Source organism: Larus michahellis, chromosome 8 (genome assembly GCF_964199755.1).
Source record: "Larus michahellis chromosome 8, bLarMic1.1, whole genome shotgun sequence".
NCBI lineage: Eukaryota > Metazoa > Chordata > Aves > Charadriiformes > Laridae > Larus > Larus michahellis.
The window spans coordinates 47,644,843-47,664,910 of record NC_133903.1 but is presented as its reverse complement, the minus strand read 5'-3'; the positions used below and the strand labels follow the sequence as shown (position 1 = coordinate 47,664,910).

General features: G+C 42.4%; 1 protein-coding gene across 1 annotated transcript; it reads left to right on the top strand.

Moving 5' to 3' along the window:
* Positions 1-38: 38 nt before the first annotated feature.
* EFCAB14 (EF-hand calcium binding domain 14) lies at positions 39-20,053 on the top strand. The gene is made up of 11 exons (XM_074599238.1): positions 39-436; positions 1,291-1,439; positions 4,756-4,901; positions 6,826-6,924; positions 11,307-11,417; positions 12,170-12,250; positions 13,104-13,295; positions 13,981-14,061; positions 15,265-15,376; positions 16,231-16,362; positions 17,189-20,053. The coding sequence occupies exons 1-11, from the start codon at positions 255-257 to the stop codon at positions 17,362-17,364; spliced, it is 1,461 nt and encodes a 486-aa protein (XP_074455339.1). The 5' UTR covers positions 39-254; the 3' UTR covers positions 17,365-20,053.
* Positions 20,054-20,068: the final 15 nt, after the last annotated feature.

Here is a 20,068-nt window from a genome sequence, read left to right as displayed (position 1 = left end):
GGTGGAGGGGGCGGGCGGCGGCGGAGCCGGCAGCAGCCATGGCGCGGGCGGGGCGGGCGGCCGCGGCTGTGGGGCCGGACGCGCCGCCGCGGGGCCGGCGGGGGAGCAGCGGCCGCGGCCCCGCGGAACGCCTGTAGCCGCGGCTGGGCCGCAGGCTGGCGAGCCGGGACGCGCTGGAGGCGGCGGCGGCGGCAGCGGAGGAGGGAGGCGGGAGCCAGCCGCCGGCCGCGCCGCCGCCGACCCCCCACAAGAAGATGAAGAAGCGGAAGGAGCTGAATGCCCTCATCGGCCTGGCCGCCGACGGCCGCAGGAAGAAGCCCGCCAAGAAGGGCTCGGGCCACCGGCTGCTGCGCACCGAGCCGCCCGCCTCCGACTCCGAGTCTAGCTCCGACGAGGACGAGTTCTCGGCGGCCGGGGCGCGGGGCCGCTGCGGCAAGTGAGTCCCCGGGGCCGCCGGGCTGCGGGGCCTCCAGCGGGTCAGCTTCGGGGCCAGTGAGGATGCCAGGAAGGAGCTGGAGCTCTGCTGAGTGTGTCTGGCCCAACAGGTCGCCTGGCTGGGGGTAGAAGTAGATCCGAACCATCGTTAGGCTTTTTTCTTCTTGTTTTTTTTTTTTTTTTTTTTTTTTTTATTGTTGTTATTGTTTGTTTGGGAATTTTTACTCTATTTTAAGCTCACAGCAGCTCAAGGCCATAGGGCAGCTGGGGGTCAGTTGCTTGAAATGTCGGGCGCTGTTGTCCCCGTCTGCTCCGTGTGGCATAGTCCTGTACCCGCGAGTTGACGCGGTGCTGGTTTTGTCACGGACATGACATGCTTTTTGCCAGTAGGTAAACTTTTCAGTTAAGTAACAGTGTTATTAATAGGCCTCTAAGAATAACTTAAAAAAGGCACGTTGCAGAGAAACTTAGACTTTTGCAGTTTAGGATAATCTAGGAATACTTGTCGTAACATTATGACAGTACGCTTCCGTGAAGCTGGCTTTCCAAGCTATCAAGCAGATGTTCCTAACATAAGTTTATGTGAGCAGAGCAGGAAATTTTAGTAAGAGAAACCTGACAGCTGCTCTTAAATGTGCCAGATGTGCCTCCTGAGGATGAACTGAACAGGGAGTAATAGCCCTGATCTCACTGTATAGCCTTATTTATTCTTGGAAAAGCTCTTCCTTGGTTCTTGTCAGCCAAAACGTGTGTGCTTTTCCAGTACTGTCCCTTACTTCGATAGATCAGCATTTACAATAAAATTTTTCTAGGTACTGTTGAATATTTGCAATCTTTTATTTTTGTTTTACCCAGGGGAGACTATCTACGATGCTGCAAATTCTGTTACCCGTTATGTGCGTTTGTCATTCTTGCCGCTTGTGTGGTAGCGTGTGTTGGCTTGGTCTGGATGCAGGTGGCTCTCAAGGAGGATCTCGATGCAATAAAGGAGAAGTTTCGAACTAGTAAGTACAAATGTTAACTATGTATTTCACATTTGTGTGTAGTATGAAGAGCTTTAGTTGCTTACCTGCTTATTCAAAGTTTTAAAGTACTGAGTAGAAAAACTGCCCTTGAATTGAGGAGTCCCGTGAGCCAAAAACACTTGGAGGTTGGGCGAATCTAAGGCAAATGTTAAATATTCTTGCCTGCTCTGTATCTCCTGAGGAGCAGGGACGCTGGACTAGGTGGGCCTGTAGTTGCTTGTGCATACATTTTTAAAATTCCTCACTTTGGTCTTTAGAGCACTGTCTTGCGAAGGAAGCCCCAGTTTAAAAAGAAAAAGTTCCTATCAGCCCTGTAAAAGCAGCGTAGGGGATTTTGATGCATCTCTTCAAAATTAAAAAAAGAAAAAAAAAAGGAAAACAATGTTCTTGTCTTGAGCTCTTTTAAAAACCTCTAATACTTGCTGTGGTGTTCCTGCAATTTGAATGTTGCTTTGGTACTATGTTTTTGATTCATATCCTCTGAATGTTTATCTTGCTTGCGCTGCCCTGTTCTTGTTCAGCTTTCATGTTGTGTTGCATATGGCGTGGAGTTACATCATCTTTAATACTTTGAAGTATGGAGTTAGTGTGAAGCATTTTGCTTGTAGGTGTCAGGTTTTCCCTGTCCACATAAGAGTTCAATATTACAGCTCCTGTAGTGTAACAAATGGTGAGATGTGCATGTAACGTGTGCTCTCGGTTCTTCTGCACCTCTGGGTGCACAAGATATGTTTTGGTGCCTTATTTTAGTAGTGTTTAAAATTCTATATATCGAAAAAGCCAAGGATAAGCTGAGGAGCTGTGTGAACGGAGCAGAAGAGAGTGAAGCTTGAGCATTCAGGTAGTCTCCAGCTGTTTCAGGAAAGCTGAGTAGTTAGTGTTTTGCTTGAGCAGCACTGTTGTTGACTGTGGGTTTTGTCCCGTAACTCTGATCTTCATGTTAGAATCTTTGTGCCCGGGACATGGAGGTGGCCTTAAAAATAAGGCTGGTGAAATCAATTCAAAAATTAGGGGGCTGCTGGGGCTGGAGGTAAGCAGAGGGCTTGATTTGCTTATGGTAAAAAAGGTATTGAGGAAATGTGTGTAGAAATTCTTTGCTGTTGGTGTTTAGGACTTCCTGTTCGTGTGTGTAACTGCTGTGAGATAGGGAGTTGTCTGTCAAGGTGGAGCCGGCTGGCTGGCTGGGAGTGAGAGAAAACGTTGCTGTTAGATGTGCTTTTATATTAACTGGTACTGAATTCTGGAAGTTAGCCATAACTGGTGTCCATAACCAGTTACAGAGGATACCTTCAGTTACAGGCGCTGCTCTGTGGCTGTGAGGGTACCCAACAGCTCTGCAGTAGCTGTTTCTGTGTTCTGGGTAAGCTGACTGCTGCTCTTCATGGGCTGGTTTGCTTTAAGTACGTGCTGGCAGTAAAAGTTATGCACGATGACAACATTTGTTGGCTTTGGTGTAGTTAAGTTTCGTCGTTCCTGTTCGACATAGACCTCTTTGTTAACGGGTTGTTCTCTCTGAGCTTACTGTCTGGCAGTTACAGATGTGCTTGTTTTCTCTTTAATAGCTCTGATGGAAAAGCTGTGTGTTTAATAGTTGGTCTAGTGATAAAATACTCTGGGATTTCCTTGCCACTGTAATAACATGCCTAAAAGCTGGATGGGAGTCTTATAGTGAGGCACAGCATTAAAAACAACAACAAAAAAACCAGGAAGAACAACCTAGTTCCGAAAGGTAACATTGTGCTTTGGTGATGTGGATGGAGAAACAATGGCATGGCATCCATCTGTCCTACAGCAGATTTGGAAAAAGAGTCATCCCCCTCTGAATCTTCATCCAGAGCAGATTCCCGTGGTGGTATTTGTTAGTGTTCTGCCATCCTTTGAACAAACTGGGTATGATATGAGTGCCATTTTAAAAATAAGGCATCTTTGCATCTAGTATGTTTGGGGGAGGGGAAAGTTATTGTAGTGTTTCCCTTCGGTTGCTAGTAATGATGGTAAGAATGCTTATGGCACTTAACTTTCCTAGACCTGCAAAAAACTCTTAGGTGGGGCCTCACTGTACACAGTGAGAGCGGCAAAACAGAACATACTTTGTCTACAAGAGCCTCTGAAACATCAGATTCAGGGTGAACTGCTTGTGTCAAACACACAGTTAGCTCTCCGTCTGTTTTGACTGAAATACGCCTTTCAAGGTCTTACTTAACTGAAAGTGTTATTTGGATCTTGAGTGATCAATGCAGATTACTCTGTACCTAGAAATGGCTTTTAGGACTTGCCTCAAGAAAAGTGAAGTAGGTTTTTGAAGATGCATGGCTTTCCAGTTGTGTGTATTCGGGCATCCACTCTACGGGCATGAAGCACTCCCGAAGGCTTCCCCTTCTAAGTGGATGGGTCACGCAAGGAAATCTGTTGTGGGAGCCGTCAGCTATGTACCGCGTAGGTCCCACTGCTCTGGGTGGTCTGTGGTGTGAACGGTGGTGGTTTGTTGTGGAGCATTCCGGTGATGCCTTACAGGGTGGAGGTGCAGGTTTTGGAGAATGCTGTCATCTCCGTCTCAAAACCTTTGCTTATTTGTTTTCCAAACCTAGGGATTTAGGATTGCCTAACAGCACTTGCAGCTAAACAGCTTAGTCACTGCAGACCTGGAAGAGCTGCATTTCTGAGGCTCGCTTGAATGGGTCTGAGCTGCAAGTTTCCCTATTCCTGAAGTATTAATTGCAGTAATAACTGACTTTATTTCCAAGGACCTTGTTTACTGATTTGTTTACCAACAGATGCTACTGTGTGAGCTTATACATTTTTTCCAGTTGTCTTTCTGTCACGTGGAACAGCTGTAATCATGTTAATCTCTTTGGAATTCACTTCATCGTCAGCAGACCCTTTGCAGGCTTGGAAAGGGCACTGAGGTTCATTTCACGTGCCTGCTTTGCCCTCGTACTGTTGGCAGTTCTTATTTACAGTCCCGTTACCATTTCATGTCCCTCTGTGAAAGTAATGTAAAATAATTGCACTAAATAAAGACCTGCTGAGGCTTGTCAGAATGACAGTACTATTGCAATATGGTCTCTCTGGGTTCTCTCTGCAGACATTAGTACTCTTAAAACAAAAAAGAGCTGTCATTCTGAACAAACACCGAATTCTGAATTGGCAATAAACCCATATGTAGAAACTGTTATTGCCTTCTTTCACTGCTGTAGACGTTGCTGCTTGTAATTTGTTTTTTTCGTCTTTCAACATTGTTTACCTGGATTTTTGTTTTGTTTTTTTTTTTTAAAGCAAATTATTTTTTTTTCAGTGGAATCTAATCAAAAGACATCATTCCAAGAAATTCCTAAACTGAATGAAGATTTGGTGCAGAAGCAAAAGCAACTAGAACAAATTGAGACTGGAGAACTGGGGCTAAGTAAAATTTGGATAAATATCACAGAGATCAATAAACAGGTGAGAGGGATCAGCGCTTGGTTTTGAAAAATAATAAAATATTAAATTCAAATTTATTTTTACAGAAATTAATTTCAAGTCAGTGCTGAGCTTTTATCTGAGGACTTCTGTGCCCATATGCTAAACTTTTATTTTAAAGTTAAAATGGAGTACAAGACTCATTATTAAACAAGCAAAAAAAGTTTGAGCATCCAGATGGACTGGAGGCTGATCACAAAGAGAAGAAATTACTCAACTGGTGGAAAGACTTCAGGCAGAACTTAGAAGAACCTGAGAACTGTGCAGTTCTTAATTTTCCTGACAAATAATCGTGATGTTTATGATGAGAGGTTTGAAGTTTCAAATTTCTGAGAGCGTCTGCAAACTTTTTGTAAGCGTGGAAAAGAGCCAGCTGAATCAGTGCAAGTTCACGTTGCTACAAATGAAGTACTGGTGTCTCGTGAATATAAAATCTGTTAATACACACTTGGAATCTGAGCGGGTGTAAATCTTACCTCTGTTTACATGGCTAGAACTAAGCCACTTAACAGAAAGCTGCTTCCTCAGCTGCTGTATTAACTCATGCTTCAAGCAAAGCATCCAGCAAGGCTCTCATTGAAATTCTTGCCTCAGAGGGTAAAAGTTCAGAGCTGCCCACAGTTCGTGGTATCTGGAGGTGGGTGTGAGGAACCCTCCCTGATGCTAGTGCTTTGGGTTTGACTTTTAAGAGTACTGAGGTGCCTGCTCAGATTGTTTTTTCTTCAGTCCCATGCAGTGGTTAAGCGCTTAATGGGGCATATAAATATATTTGAAAATTTGCCTTGCTTTCTTTGGCATCTGACAGTATGCATTATCCACAGATATTTAGGTGCTTCATTGGACTTTCAAAATACTATCTTCTGCACCTGGACATGAAAGATACTTGCACATGGTTCTTGCCAGCCCTCAAGTTACTTCAGGGTCTGTTTACAGTCTGAGCCAGCTCTTCTGGGGATCAAAATTTAGTTACTGGTTTTTTTCCATGAATTGTTGGGATGTGCTGCTCAGAATTATTTCAGCCAGTATTCACAGCTGTGGAACCAGAGACTCTGCAAGCTGATCCGCGTTGGCCTAATGTAAAATTAGGATCTTGCCCATTTCCTTAGATTGTGAAACAACTTTTTTTTTTTTTTTATAAATCCAGAGGAAAGTGGGTTTTATCTGCTCTACTTTTGTGTTGTCAAATGTGAGAAGAAATTTTTTTATCTTCATTCTGATTACTGCTAGCTACAAATTGATCTTAAAGTGACAGTGTTAGCAATTAATGATTAGCATGTAGCTGTTTTTAATTTATTTTACAACCTCTCAGCTGGAATGAACAAGTAATCTTGAAGGCCCACTGAATAACTTGCTGTCTGGGTCAAACAGTTGTCAGAAAGTGAGCCAACCTGCTGTACCTAGATCATCAGTGTTACGCTTCTGTAGCAGAAGGTCTGGGTAGTAAGTGTAACTTCTTTGCCTGTCACTCAGCTAGAGAAGTTGCGCGGCTTTGCTGGGTTTTGCCAGGCAGGTTTGATTACTAAATAGAGAAGGGATGACTCTTCTCCGTGTAAGGGCTTCTTGCACAATTTCTTAAATTTTTCTTGGGTAACAGCCCCTCTCTAAGGGGCTGAATGTAAAATGGGCAGAGGGTACCTCATTGAAAAGAAGGGGCTTCTATGGCTTTTATTCAGTTTAAAAAAAAAAAATAATTAAAAATCTTGCTTCTGTTGCAAGAGGCAGAGTATTTTTAATGTAGCCAGGCATTCTAACCTAGAGTCAGGGGTGTTTTGTGTGTGTAAACATGTATAATTTTGTCTTGCTTTATGTTTTAATGTTACAAATTATGTCATTAGTATTGGGAAATGTCAGAATCAGGATTATGTTGACTAAATCTAAACATTCTTTTTTTTTTTAATTTATTTAGATATCACTATTGACCTCAACAGTAAATCATCTCAAAAACAACATAAAGTCTGCTTCTGATCTGATTTCTCTTCCTGTCACAGTAGAGAAACTAGAGAAGGCAAGTACTGTAAATGTGGCTATTGCTAAACGCGGTCTGTGCTGCTAAGCTGCAGCTGGGCTCCTGGGGACAGCAGTGACAACAGGAGTTACCTGAATTGCATGTGAAGAATATTTGCTTCTCTTGTTTTTAAATTGGACTTCATATACTTGATATTGTACGGTCTTACGATAATGTGTGGCAGGTAAAAAAAAAAAAAAAAAAAAAATTGAAGGCCTTTGTTTGTCCCTTTCTGGAGATGCATTTGTTCGTATTATGTCACTTCTTTACCTCAGAGCTGATCTTTCTAGTTGCTTTCCTTCAGGTTGCTAATCTTAATTTCATTTAAGACGCTTGCAAAAAGTCTGCAGTTTTACAGGTCTGCTTGCAAATAGGTGGTTTGTTTAGCTTTTTTAATTGGAAAAGAAAATGGGTTGCTTTCTGGAAAACACCCTTATCTTGAGCAGTATAGAGTTCTACATCTGACTCTGCATTTAGCATCTTGAAGCAGGCAGGGGTCTCACCTGGAAGCCGTGGGCCTGGAACGTTAGCGTGGCAGCTTTCTTGGTGTTCAGTACGTGCACAGCAAAACATGAATTGTACTGGGATGGTTTTCTGACAATCCCTTGAAAGATGGGCCCTACTGGGTGACACAAACTTTCTTCTAAAGTGTTAAAGTTCTTCTGAAGTTCTTCTAAAGCTAATACAGTGTCTTACCATGTGCCTTAGCTGAGCATTCTTTACCAAAGAACTGTCCTGTTTATTCTGTTAAAAAGAATGGCGTGTTGAAACTTCCACGGCTCTTCCATGGCAGTTCTGTTTATTTAGCAATAAACATTTATATTGCGCTAACACCTAATGTCAGTCCAGTCCTTGTGGCTTTTATGGGCTTCCACTTCTAATTTCCTACGCCTTCAAAATTACTGTATAATCAATGAGCTAGTCATATGCAAAGTAATTAGTGTGGTTTTGCTGATCAGGCTGCTAGGATTTCTTTTGGGAGGAGTACAAAACTATTTCCTAAGCTTCTAATTTGCTGTTAGGAGCATGTTGGATTCTCACTGTGTCATATCAGAAGTAAGTTTTAAGGCAATACGTAGTCTGGAACCTGCACCTACTTTATTTTTTTATATATATATATAAATAAAAATATAGAAAACCCTTGTTGTTGTCTTGGTGCCTTCAGTACTGTCAGGGCAAAGCGTTAGGGCTGACAGGTTTGAACTTGCAGTGATGTGCTGAACAGCAAGGATTTTTCATGTTGAAATAAGTCCATCCTTGGTCACACTTCATGAAAATCAAAGATCTTGGGAACTTTACAGTTCTTTCCAGTCTCTGCTGTTGAGTCTCAGTAGGGTGGTAGATGTGGCATCTGTTTCCACTGCTCTCTTTTTGCAAGCAGTGCAAATGCTGCCATCTTGCTTGCATTTATGTTTTGGAAGGTTGATTTAATAAAAACAGAGCTGGAATCCTTCCAGGAGGTATATTGTGAGGTGTTGAGTGTAGAAAAAACTATTCTGAGGTTTAAATACAATAGTTTTAATGGTTTGTAAGTGTCACGTTAATGAGAAGTGATAGTTTTCAAGACTTGGACTTCTTTTTGACCTCTGTGTGCGTGCTGCACTACCTCCTGTCGCACAGGAGAGCTTCAGTGGGTGTAGGTGGGTGGCCTGGCTTTTGATAGCTCTGGTGAAAAATCTCCTGCTCAATGGTCCATTGCAGCCAGCAGTCTTTGGAATTACCTGCCTTTCTTGGAAGAAATCATTTATCAGCAGTCTTGGCTAGCTGGGGAAGTCCCAGTTGTCTGGAGGTTAGCAAATGTGATGCCTATCTACAAGAAGGGCCAGAAGGAGGATCCGGGAAGCTACAGGCCTGTCAGTCTGACCTTGGTGCTGGGGAAGGTTATGGAGCAGATCATCTTGAGTGCCATCACGTGGCGCGTACAGGACAACCAGGTGATCAGGCCCAGTCAGCATGGGTTCATGAAAGGCAGGTCCTGCTTGACGAACCTGATCTTCTATGACAAGGTGACCCGCTTGGTGGATGAGGGAAATTGGAGAGGGACGAGTGGATGTTGTCTACCTAGACTTTAGTAAAGCCTTGGACACTGTATCCCACAGCATTCTCCCAGAGAAACTATCTGCTCATGGCTTGGACGGGTGTACACTTTGCTGGGTAAGAAACTGGCTGGATGGCCAGGCCCAAAGAGTGGTGGTGAACGGAGTTAAATCCAGTTGGCGGCCGGTCACAAGTGGTGATCCCCAGGGCTCAATATTGGGGTCAGTTTTGTTTAATACCTTTATCAACGATCTGGATGAGGGGATTGAGTGCACCCTTAGTCAGTTTGCAGATGACACCAAGTTGGGCAGGAGTGTTGATCTGCTTGAGGGTAGGAGGGCCCTAAAGAGTGATCTGGACAGGCTGGATTGATGGGCCGAGGCCAATGGTATGAGATTCAACAAGGCCAAGTGACGGGTCCTGCACTTGGGTCACACCAACCCCACGCAGCGCTACAGGCTTGGGCCAGAGTGGCTGGAGAGCTGCCTGGCAGAAAAGGATCTGGGGATGTTGGTCAATGGCTGGCTGAATATGAGCCAGCAGTGTGCCCAGGTGGCCAAGAAGGTCACAGCATCCTGGCTCGTATCAGAAATAGCGCGGCCAGCAGGACTAGAGAAGTGATTGTCCTGCTATGCTTGGCGCTGGTGAGGCCACGCCTTGAATATCGTGTTCAGTTTTGGGCTCCTCACTGCAAGAAAGATATTGAGGTGTCCGAAGAAGGGCAATGAAGCTGGTGAGGGGTCTAGAGAACAAATCTTACGAGAAGCGGCTGAGGGGAGCTGGGGTTGTTTTGCCTGGAGAAAAGGAGGCTGAGGGGAGACCTTCTTGCTCTCTACAACTGCCTGAAAGGAGGGGGTAGCGAGGTGAGGGTCGGTTTCTCCTCCCAGGTAACGAGAGGACAAGAGGAAATGGCCCCAAGTTGTGCCAGGGGAGGTTTAGATTGGATATTAAGAAAATATTCTTCACTGAAAGGGTTGTCAAGCATTGAAACAGGCTGCCCAGGGAAGCGGTTGAGTCACCACTCCTGGAGGTATTCAAAAGATGTGTGGATGTGGCACGTAGGGACATGGTCTAGTGGTGGACTTTGCAGTGATATTTGGACTTGACGATCTTAAAGGTCCTTTCCAACCTAAATGATTCTATGATTCTGTGAAAAGGCTGCTATTCTTAGAAGAGGATTTTGATTTTCTTAAGCCTTTTTCCCTGCAGGTACTGTTCCTGACAATGGGGAGCTGCCTGCTGGTGTTAGAGTCCTGAAGGATTACTGAGGGAGTTCCTCCTGGACAGTGGCTTTTGTTCAGCCTGATGAAAGGTGCTGAAGGTGGCCTGAGGCCCTCCAGGACAGAGGGATTGCTTAGTAAACTTGTGTTCGGGCTGGCAAAATGAAATGCTGGAGGAAGATTTGTGTGGATTTTGTTGGAATGTAGTCTGGGTAGCTAGAGGGTCACTTCAGTGCCTTAGGTGCATCACAGGGTCATAGAAAAAAGGGGAGTTTTAGATGGGTTCGGTTTGCTTTAACGATTGAAGAAGGTATTAAAAACAGAATGAGAAGCGTAGGGGCGTGCTCTGTCCCATTACTGTAACTTCCACTAGTGTTTGTGGATGTCCTGGCTGTCAGTCTGACTCTGATGGGTGCTGTGCTGGCAGCTGCTAAACCACCAGCGCAGCTTTACAGAATAGTTACTTTCTAAAGCTGGAGCTGAGGGCAGGGGGAGTTCACACCGGTGAAGGCAAGGGAAGGATGAGACGTGAGCGGTCAGAAGCAAAGGCAGCTGTCGGAGCACGCTGGCCGTTCCTGCAGAATTCACGGGGGCTTTCCTGCTGCTTCAGAGCTATTCTTTCATTTTAAAAAAGGGAATACTTGCTTGAAAATCTAATCTGCAACCTTTGGCAGACTAGTTTAGCAGTGTGTGATGTGTCTGATGGGTAGCCCTGAAAGACAGTTAGGGCAGGATAAATCGGTGATGTCAGGATCCTTGTATTCAATACAGATACTCCATGTAGAGAGGGGCTAAGATGTCTTCATATCAGGATTATTTTTTTTTTTTAATCAATGACGGAAGGTTTGTGTTGTTTTGAGTGTGGGAGTAGCAAATGTGTAATTTTGGTTATCTAGCATAAGCTCTCGTGGTGGTGTGTGTTTTTGCATGTTGGCCTGGAGATGCGATAGGTATAACTTGCAGTTTTGGCTGCGAAGAAAGTTCTGAATACTTCAAATTCGCGTGCATATTTTTGTGGCAGTCTGCCTGCGGTTTCACTAACAAAGCATTGTCTTTAGCAGGTTGAAACTTTGGGACGATGCAGTTTGATGAAGGCTGAGATTTTTGTCATTTTCTTTATTCCAGACCGTAGCGAACATAGGTAGCACGCTTACCAGCGTTTCTCACGATGTTGAAAATATACAGACAGCTATTGAAGAATACAAGAAATCCACAGAAATACTCCAGAATGATGTGGTAAGAAAATGTACTGATTTAACGCTGCATTTGAGTGGTTACCTGCCTAATATGAAGCAAGTTTAAGAACTGTGTGGAGTTCTGCCTTATGCCTTCAAAATACTTTTGAAGTTTCAGTAGTTGCTAGTTGGTACATTAATAAGCTAATCTTCTAATCCCTGTGTGGCATCTCCTGTATGGTTTTGGGAATATCTGCTTCTCGGTGATGCTTATGGTAACTCTCTGCACTGTTTTAGGATTGGGGATGGTGTAAGCGATAGAGTTCGTTGTCTGAATTAAGGATGGAATTACTGACCATCTGTACCAGAAACTACTCACTGTATTTATACTGACCTCTCACTTGGGGTTAAACTGAGCCAATCATTAAAGTTTTTCCGCTAACCTGCAATACTTTAATAAGAATACTTGCAGTTAAAGTCTAAATCAGATATATTGTAAAACTTGATTCAGCCAGTGGATACTGTGAAAACATTGCAGATATGGGAGTGTCTATGATAGCAGTGAAATTTGTATCATAACACTTCACTAAAGGGAGAAGAGCTAATTAGGAGGGTTTAAGTAAAATAAATTTCAACCTTATGTGTTCGAAAGAAAAAACTCTGTATTAGCCTAGTTAAAATACTGCATGCACAACAGACATGAGTGATTATAATTGTAGCAAAACATCCTTAGCCGCAGCCTGCCAGTTATTAAAAGCTTAGTATTTTTTTTTACAGGCGTTTGGTAACATAATTTTCTACTTCTTTTTTTAGAAGGAATTAAAACAGATACCTTCACTTCCCTCCACTGTTATGCCAAGGACAGAGAGAAATCAGACAGAAAATTGCAAAAAGGTATTTTTCTCCCTTGCATAAGGAACATTGGTACAAGTATCACTGATACATAACTTTTGTGTGTGTTTTGCAGTACTGTAGTGTACAAAAAATTATGTTTTTTATCAATACAATGTAGATAGCATCCTTCAAAACAAAATATAAGGTAACTTTGCTGTAGTTTTTTCCTGCATATGTGCAAACAGGAAAGTACCCTAGTCTGAGAGTATTTTTTTGTGTTCTAACTGGGTAAGGAGTAAAAACACTGAAATGAATATTCAAAAAATTGTAGGTGTACTTTGCTCATGCAAATGGAAATGAGTTAAAGGATTTTTATGGAATGGATTTTATGGCAGGTACTTGCCAATCTGAACAAATTTGGGAGTGGCGTGTATTGAGTCATGAGGTGTGGAAAGCAGGAATTCAGCAACCAAAAAAAAAAATGATGTGTGGGTGGTTAGATGAATGGGTTGGAACGGAATGACTGCATTTATTTACATTTGGTACAGTTGATATCTTCCTCAAAACTTAATCTTGTGTATAAATATTCCTAATACATGCTTTCTGGGGAAAAATAGTTGGTATGGTGACTAAGCTTGCCCTGGAAAATTAGATGAATGGGCTTTCTGTGTTTGCTGGCACAGCTGAAGTGATTGCATTAGCAACAAAGAGGTTAGCCCTGAGGAAGAATCTCTGTTTCAACCTTTGAAAGCTGGAATAACTTTCTGGAAGCTTCCAGTTGGATGTTTCCAACGGTGCCGGTGGAGAGCCAGTCTGAAGTCTGCCCAGTTAAACTGGGTCAGTCACCATGCTGTTAATAGCAAGAGCTCTGCAGAGGTTGAGTAAACTGACACATGCTGGTTTTATATTTCAGGAAAGCCAGTCACTGCGTGCAGCTTTGGAAGAGCTAAATAATACTGTAGTGGCGTACCAAAAGTTGAATGACCTTAAGCTTCTAAATGTGGATTCAGCCATTAGTAACCTTAGCCGGGGGGTTCTGCTGTTAGAAAACTCTCCCCTTGCTGTGAATAATCTGGACAAGAGAGAGAACTTGTCTACCAGCGTGGTAAGTATTTGATGACTACGGGTGTCTACTCAGGCGAGTAGTTTCAATACTTTCTATACACTACAGATACAGCTTTTCAAACCTAACCAAAGATGTCAGAATGAAACTCGAGACACTTAAAACTTAATTTTAAAAGGCTGGAATTTGCTCTGTATTTCTGAATGGATAACTAATGTCAAGAGTATCTCTGAAGTAGGTCACCTCTTCCCTGCAGAATCTACAGAAAAATGTCCAAAACACTGTGACATTTAAGACTCGGGTGGCTGCTTAATGGGATGGGATTCACAAACCTCTCTAACTGTGTTTTAGGAAGGCGCTCTGGCATGGGTCTGTTAAAACCACTTAGGAGTTAGGTGGGCCTCTGGATTGTTCACCAGTGCTTCAATGCTAAAAAAAAAAATAATTAATAAAAATTAATACTAAATATATTCACAAATCCTTCCAGTGCTTTCTGTATGCCATACCAGGGCCAGTCTCTGAGAACATGCTCTGTATGTTTAGGAATAAGGAACATGCTGACCTTGCTGTGGTAAACTACATAACCCACTCTCTTCATTTTTATTCTGGCATGTATTTGTCCAGTGTTTTTCCTGCTTCACGCCTGCCAAATTTGGAGGAAAGAAACTCTGTTGTAGAAAATAATAAGAACATGAATAAACTTGGCTGTCCTCCATTTTTCTTGTAGGGGAATGATGCAGCTACCTCTCGAAAAGTGGAAAATGAAGATCAACTAGATAATGAAACTCATTCAAATAAAGAACTGAAGGTAAAGTAAGGAAACATAAATTACACAGGATTAGTAGAGCCTGTCATTGTCTTTATAATCGTGTTTTAAGTGAGACTTAATTGAGGAAAGTCTGCAAGCAGGCTAATCTGGTCGAGTTTCTTTTAAAAGTCCAGAGTAGAAGGACATCTTATCCACCCCATTTTGGGGACGGGAAGTCAATTAGGATGGAAGAAAAGTTGTAATAGATTAAAGTCTTGCCATTCTGACTACATATAGGATAACATAGCAGAGCTGCTGTACTATCCTTCCCTGCAGCTGAAAGAATCTGGGGAGGTTCAGAGCATGGTCTGATGGAAGACAGGACTCTGGCAGCCAGCTCATTGGAGTGCCCTTTGCCACGCTCTCAGCAAAGCTCGCCCAACTGTCGTGGCTTCACACCGCAAATGGGGTTATGGCATTTATCCTGGCTTAAAAACTTTCTGGGGTTGAATTAGAGAAACTTTGCACTAGTGGAGTCTAGGAAATGATGAAAGCCACTTCTCAGTAACGACGTGATGGCTGGCTGGGAGCGAGTTTAATAGACTGAATGGCCAAATTGTGGGCTGGGGATAAGAGGCAACGCTGCTGAGGTTAGTTTCCATCTGCTGGAAAGCAGGCAGGTGAGTGAACTGGCTACACTGTGAGGTCTAGGCTTGGCTTGATGTGAATTCAACCCATCAGCTGGAATCTACCCATTAAAAGAACAAAGATGCTCCAAATTAATAAATGTGGTGGTTTTACTTTGGCACAGATACAGTGACTCCTGCACTAAGGTAGTCAAGACTGCAGGCAAACATTTGAAACAATTATGCAATTCAATTAATGTATAAGCCTTCGCTCCAAGTGTGTTTGACTGTTTTATATTACAATTTTGCAGTGTTGCTCATTTATATAAGAAATACGGCAATTAAATGTCAGATTCTTTTGAAATTGGTGTCTGCAAAATAGTTGCCTACTTTTCAGGTTGAGGTATCGATTCTATTGTTTTCTTACAGACCATGTGAATTTATTCCTTAGATCTTTCTGTAGATTTTAAAATTTTATTTATTTTTAATTCTTGTTTATCATTTTAAATGTGATTTACCCTGGAGATCTCCAAGTCACCCAAAAGTACTTACATATTTTAAATTACTACTTTTCCTGATTTTCTCCATCTACTGAAGGGGTGCTTCTTAAGAATTTTTTTTTTTTCTATGTGTGCAGGAAACAGGAACTAGAGATTCTCAGGTATCAAAACTAAGAGAGAAGCTTCAGCTGATCAGCGCTCTCACAGGCAAGCCAGAAAATGACAGACCCATTGAGACATCAAAGAATGGTAAGAATGTCATATAATAGTAATCCATAAACCTGAAGGTTCCCTGTGTAATTCAAAGAACAGCTAATGAAGGTGCATAATTTAGGCTGTTCCTTAAGATTTTGGTGAAGATTATTTCAGTTAAAGTGGTAGAAAACTGATAGCTTTAAAACAGAAAACTACCTACAACTACAAAAGCTTGAAGGTGACTTTCCATGTGAATAGCAGGATTCACATGCCTCAGTAGCTTGTATTTGAAAGGTATACAGTGATTTACCTGTAGAAATTTGTACCCAGTAACATCTATTTTTACTTTTTTGAAATCTATGTGTGACATAGAGGAAAGGTCTGTGTCTCTGCTGACTTGTCTCAGTTCTGCGCTTCTGCTGTGTATATTCAGGTAGTGCTGAAGATAAGATCTGAAATACTTCATTACAGTAGAAATGTGCTTGTTGTTAATTTGCTAAGCAGCAACTTGGAAGTTTAGACCTTGCTGATACCTGCATTGACAAGGTGAAAACAACCCAGGTGGGCAGATGTAATTTGCTAAATAAAGCTTGTTCAGTGCTTTCAGGCTGGGAAGTAGAAAGCACTTTCAAGTCATTCATTGTGTGGGGTTTACAAATAAACATCTCCTACTACAGCATGAAAGATTAAAGCTGTATAACTGTCCGAAAAAGTTTCCTTCCTTCTCTTCTTCTAGTTATTGGTAAAAGGGGACAACACCGCTGTATCTTGAAATGATTTTGCAGTGTTCTTATCCCATACAGCATCTGTGAAAGAAAAAATATATTAATTTCATTGGATTTTTTTTTGTTTCTGCTAACTGTAATTGTGTGGAATTAGTGAGACTAATAGAAATTGTTTTGTAACAGTTGAAAATAGTCTGAGTACTACAGTGAAGCCCACAGACCTTTCAAGGCTGGCTTCAAGGTCAGCTGCTGACAACACAGAGACTAACGGGCAGCTGAGACATCTGTCCTTACCAGGAATTTCCAGCATTGAAGGTATGTCCGTTCTAGGCTGACCCTTTCTTTTTCTGAATATTTCGTGTAAATGTTTAGGACACAATAAGCATAACTGGAAGTATGATAGCGTGTCTGGGCATTCTGGGAGAAGTGAAGTCAATTTTAAAAAGCTTGAGAACTAAGGGCTTTTTTTTTTTTAAAAAAAATAATTAAAAAGCGCAACAAACTAAAATAAAGGACTGGTGTGTAAAAGAAAAGAAACTGGGATTTAAACAGGATGTGAACTGTAATTGTTTTGAATGCCCCAGAGATTGAGAGAGAAGTCAAGGACAGAATTAGGGTGCTGAATGAAAGTGAAGTAGGTGTGAGTGTGCATGGCCTTGTGGTTTTTTTTTTTTTTTTTAAGAGAACACTGCCTGGTCAAATGAATGGTTTCTGGATCTTGCTGCTCACTCTCTTCAGCTACTGAAAGGGCAATGCTTTGCATCAGGAAATGAAAAGACACTTTTTTCCCTTTATATCATCTGTGCTGTTGGTATAGCAACAGTCATTCAGAGCTTGCTTTTGTGGAGGATAACTGCGTCTGCATGCAGTTTGTGGTTGTAGAACGGGCTATTAGTCGTGGCCGGAAATCAGGATTACTTTGTTCACATTTAATCTTAATTTAATCCAGAAATGTTCCTGCTTTTTTCTCCTAAACTGTTACCAAGAGCTTGCGACAGCGCAGAAGGCAAACTACGTATGTGGGGATGCTTTATTGAATTAGTAGGTAGTAAGACACAGCGCAGTAAAACTGGAAGAGCAGATTATAGGATATTCCTGTGTACTTAAAGGAGCTACTTTTAAATCCTTGTTCTCTTTGCAGAGCTTCAGAATTTGTTTGAAAAAGCAACTGAAGATGCTGATGGAAAACTATCATATGAAGATCTTCAAAAGCTGCTTGGCTCTGCAGCCCAAGAGTCACAGAGCTTTAAGAAATTTGACACAGATGGAGATGAGAAATACTCATTACAAGAACTGAGATTAGCTTTAGGTGTATAGGATATATTTAGAAATGTGATATTGGTGGATGCTACTGTAGATAAAGGAAACTACGGGACATGAAAAACTACGTCTGCACTTTCCCGGTGTTTTACTGGTCTTCGGAGCTAAATTACTGTACACATTGCCACCTCTTTTTTCACTTGCATTTATTGGGAAAAAAAATTTACAAATTTATATGTTGATAGGACATAATATTGGGACTGTGTTAAAATCCAGAAAATTCCCAAACACTCCTTTCATTCTTTCCTTTTCAAAGGAAGTTCTTGTTTTTAATTTAAAATGTGTACATACTAAAATAAAACTATGGTTTTATATTTCACTGAAATTTGCCTTAAATTAGAGAGCTGCACTTTATGTAGAGCAGAAAGAAATCTGTCTTGTAAAGATGGGCTTCTTCTGCTTGTAAATATTTGAGCTAGAGTAAATTATGCATATTTAAGGAGAAGTTTGTGTCAGGGGCTGTGTTGGTCGTAAGCTGTTTAAGAGAGCCTGAGCCTAAAAGGGGTGATTAGGAGCTTCAGCTAAATTTTAAATTTTGACTAAGTATAACCATGAATGAATTTGGACTCAGAGGAAAGCAGGAGTGGTAAATCATGCCCATCTATAGCAGGATTTATTTTTAGAAGGAAGAGTTTGAAAGTTTTTATATCATGAGCCTACAGGAGCAATTACCTACCAAGTGCTTGGGTTTTCACTTCAGCATTCTTTTAGCTTTGCTGTATTGCGTCCAGATTACGTTTTGTGAGATAAGCCTATCTGTTGTTAAAAACATAGTATTGAATAACTTTAACAGATGCTTAAGAGGTCAAAGTCCACAATGCAGCCTGCAGAGTAGCACCTGAATAGTTCATGCCTTGGGTACGATCAGTGGTGTACTGAAGGTCTTGCTGACTGGTCCCTGGAGATCTTCTAAACAGGATTGCTGGTGCTGCTGGGTTTCTTCCATCTGCTGTTGTTGGGGTCACAGTTGAAGTGCCCTGAGTAGAGCTTCTGGTCAAGAGGAGCATAAGCAGATGGGAAAGGCCCAGAGGAGACTTGTGGGCTGTTTCCTGACTAATGTGAACATGATTGCTTCTTGGTACCTTAACCTTTTGTGTTGTCGCCAACAAAAGGATATAAAAAGCAGGATAGGAGCGTGCAATCGCATCAGCGTTCTCTACTGATGTGTGCTTTGTGAGGTTTCCTTACTGTGGAGGAACTTCAGGGTTTGTTTATACTACCAGATCTAAACACAGAGCGTATTTACAACCTTCTGGAACATAACAAAAAATACTTCTTGCAGAAGGGATTCTTTTGCAGGCTAGATAAGAGCCAAGCTGGGTGATTTTGCTCACAAATATCGCTGATCTTGTTGGGAGTGTTTTTGCATGAGTAGTGAAGTTGCCCACCTTGCCAAAACATCAGTTTATGTGAAAGTTGGTTCATAATTGTTGACTTTTTATATAAAAACTTTGGACTGGATGCTTATAGTTTTATGAATAATTGTATTCTGGAAGTATGAATCAGTGAAGGAATGTGCAAAATGGAATCCTCTACCCATTGCCTAGGCTTCTTTCAGCATTGCTCTTCTGTCCTGTTTGGGTAATGCAGATGTGACCCAATATGGTGATGCTTTTGATGTGACATTTGAAAATACAGTATTTGAACAAAACAAAACCAACCAACCAACCTTGGCTTTTGAGAGGACAAGAAGCCGACACTTGCTTCTTGCCACTTCCCACACCCTTTTATACACTACTGTGTAAGTCCTTAACCAAATAAAATTAAAAAAAAAAAACCAACAAACCAACCAATTAGCAATAAAATGTAACCATTCTGGTATTTTATTTGTACATACTGTATCATAGCCATATGCCAGAGTTTGCAAAATATTTTTGGAAGCTTGATTTGTATGGAGTTTAACTTACCTTAAAATCTAAGGGATTATTGTATTGCTGTGTGAATCTATTAGCGTTTTGTTTTGTTGCGGTCTACTTTACGTTTAGAAGGCGAGAGGCAGCGTGTGCCGTGGCGGCCAAGGAGCCCAGCTGGCCAGTAACTGGCACTGGGGCACAGCTCTCCAGTGGTGCCGCTTAATTTGCGTGCCAGGAGCACAGCACACTGCTAATTGCTGTAGTCACCGCTGTTGTAGGGGGGACTTGTGCCACCAATTTAACAAAATCCGATCAGTGGTTGTTCTTATGTGGCTGGGGTAGCTGCTTGGCATGCTGCGGGCTGGGAGCACCGGTCCCATCCCTGCCCGCGTGCTGCTACACTGCTGGTCTCCATCCCGCACGCTTTCCAAAGCCTTTATCCATGCTGGGTAAGGATGGGGCCATTCCTCCCCCGTGTTTTATTCCCGCTGCAGGTGGTAGAGGGCGTACAGCCCTGGCTGTTGTAAATACGCTTGTCCAGATCCTCTCTCTGCCGAGTTGAGGGGTCTGTGGGCGGCAGCGGGGGCTGTAGCTGCGACTTGCTTGTTACGCTGCGATTCCCGGGTTCGCTTTCAGGCTGTCTTTGTGGTTTTTTGGGTGACCCCCGCGTAGGGGACCACTGTGTACTGTTCAGTTTTCGGCCTGTCCGAGGCGCCGTGCGTCGCCCTTCCCCGCCCCGCTGGTCCGAGCCACGGTTCCCCGCGCCTTTTACCATGTAACGCCACTTTTAAATCTCTCAATAAAAGTTCTTTTTTTTTTTTTTTTTTTTAAGATGCGCGGCTCCGGCG